The following is a 975-nucleotide window of genomic DNA, read 5'->3' as shown; positions in this document are numbered from 1 at the left end:
CACAGAAGGCAAAGCCTGATCGTGACAGTTTGTCCATTCAGGGCTTCTGTAGAAACATGAAGAGGATCTGCTCCGTAAGCAGACACACAAGGTTCATTCTAACGAAAACACAACGATTAAAGAAAACTACTTATTCATATTTTATTACATTTCCATTAAATTATGTTCAGTTTCTCCTCCAACATTGTGAAGAACAGCCGAGACCAGAGGAGCTCCTTTAGACACACTCACACACTGATGATGAAGAGTTCAGAGGTGGAAAGTACGTTTACTGAAGTACTGTACTCAAACACAATGATGAGGTACTTGTACTTGTATTTCCATTTTCTCCTTCTCTTCTTCTACATCTCAAAAGTAAACGTGTTTTCTACATTAATTTAATAACTTTGGTTACTTTGCAGATTCAGATTATTAATATAAAATGTATCAATAGCATGATCTATGCAGGAATTTAAGTTTCCACTCTGTAGTATAAGTACTTTTATCTCTGGTTCTGTTAGTTTAAACTTGTAGTTTTACTGTGTTTCTGTCCTTCACACTATAAAGGCTCAACGGACGGATACTGACTGATACTTTAATGTAGATGTTTGTGATGCGTTCACTCACCCACATGAAGCATCCCACAACAAAGCAGCAGGAATAATCCGAGGCAGGGCATCATGTCGTCTCCCTGCAGACCAGGACCAGGACCAGGAGACAGGAGGAGTTCAGGTCTGGGGGTCTGGCTGTGTGTTGGTGTCCGGTCTGTTCCACTGTGACGCTGTGAGGCTGTGAGGCAGCAGGCGACTGAGAACGGCTCTTTGTCCAGCGGACCACAAAGACTCGCTGTGTGGCCAAACCACCTCCTCCTCCTCTTCCTCTTCCTCACTTCATCGTGTTTATGCTGCTTCTCGTCTCTTACAGGCTTAACCAATGTGTTATCAATGTGTTAACAATGTGTTAACAATGTGTTATCAATGTGTTATCAATGTGTTA

The 975-nt window shown here is 41.8% G+C and overlaps 1 protein-coding gene across 1 annotated transcript in view; it reads right to left on the bottom strand.

Annotated features, from left to right (window-relative positions):
* Positions 1 to 901, bottom strand: part of LOC116379959 (CD59 glycoprotein-like) — a 2488-nt gene extending 1587 nt beyond the window's left edge. Inside the window, exon 1 of the mRNA XM_031841920.1 lies at positions 607 to 901. Within this exon, the coding sequence (XP_031697780.1) occupies positions 607 to 661 (55 nt within the window). The 5' untranslated portion in view covers positions 662 to 901. The remainder of the gene's footprint in view (positions 1 to 606) is intronic.
* Between the last annotated feature and the right edge of the window lie 74 nt (positions 902 to 975).

This window comes from Anarrhichthys ocellatus, unplaced genomic scaffold (genome assembly GCF_004355925.1).
Source record: "Anarrhichthys ocellatus isolate YVR2014 unplaced genomic scaffold, GSC_Weel_1.0 scaffold5638, whole genome shotgun sequence".
Classification (NCBI taxonomy): domain Eukaryota; kingdom Metazoa; phylum Chordata; class Actinopteri; order Perciformes; family Anarhichadidae; genus Anarrhichthys; species Anarrhichthys ocellatus.
The sequence above is the reverse complement of the archived record's forward strand: the minus strand, read 5'-3'. Positions and strand labels throughout refer to the sequence as shown.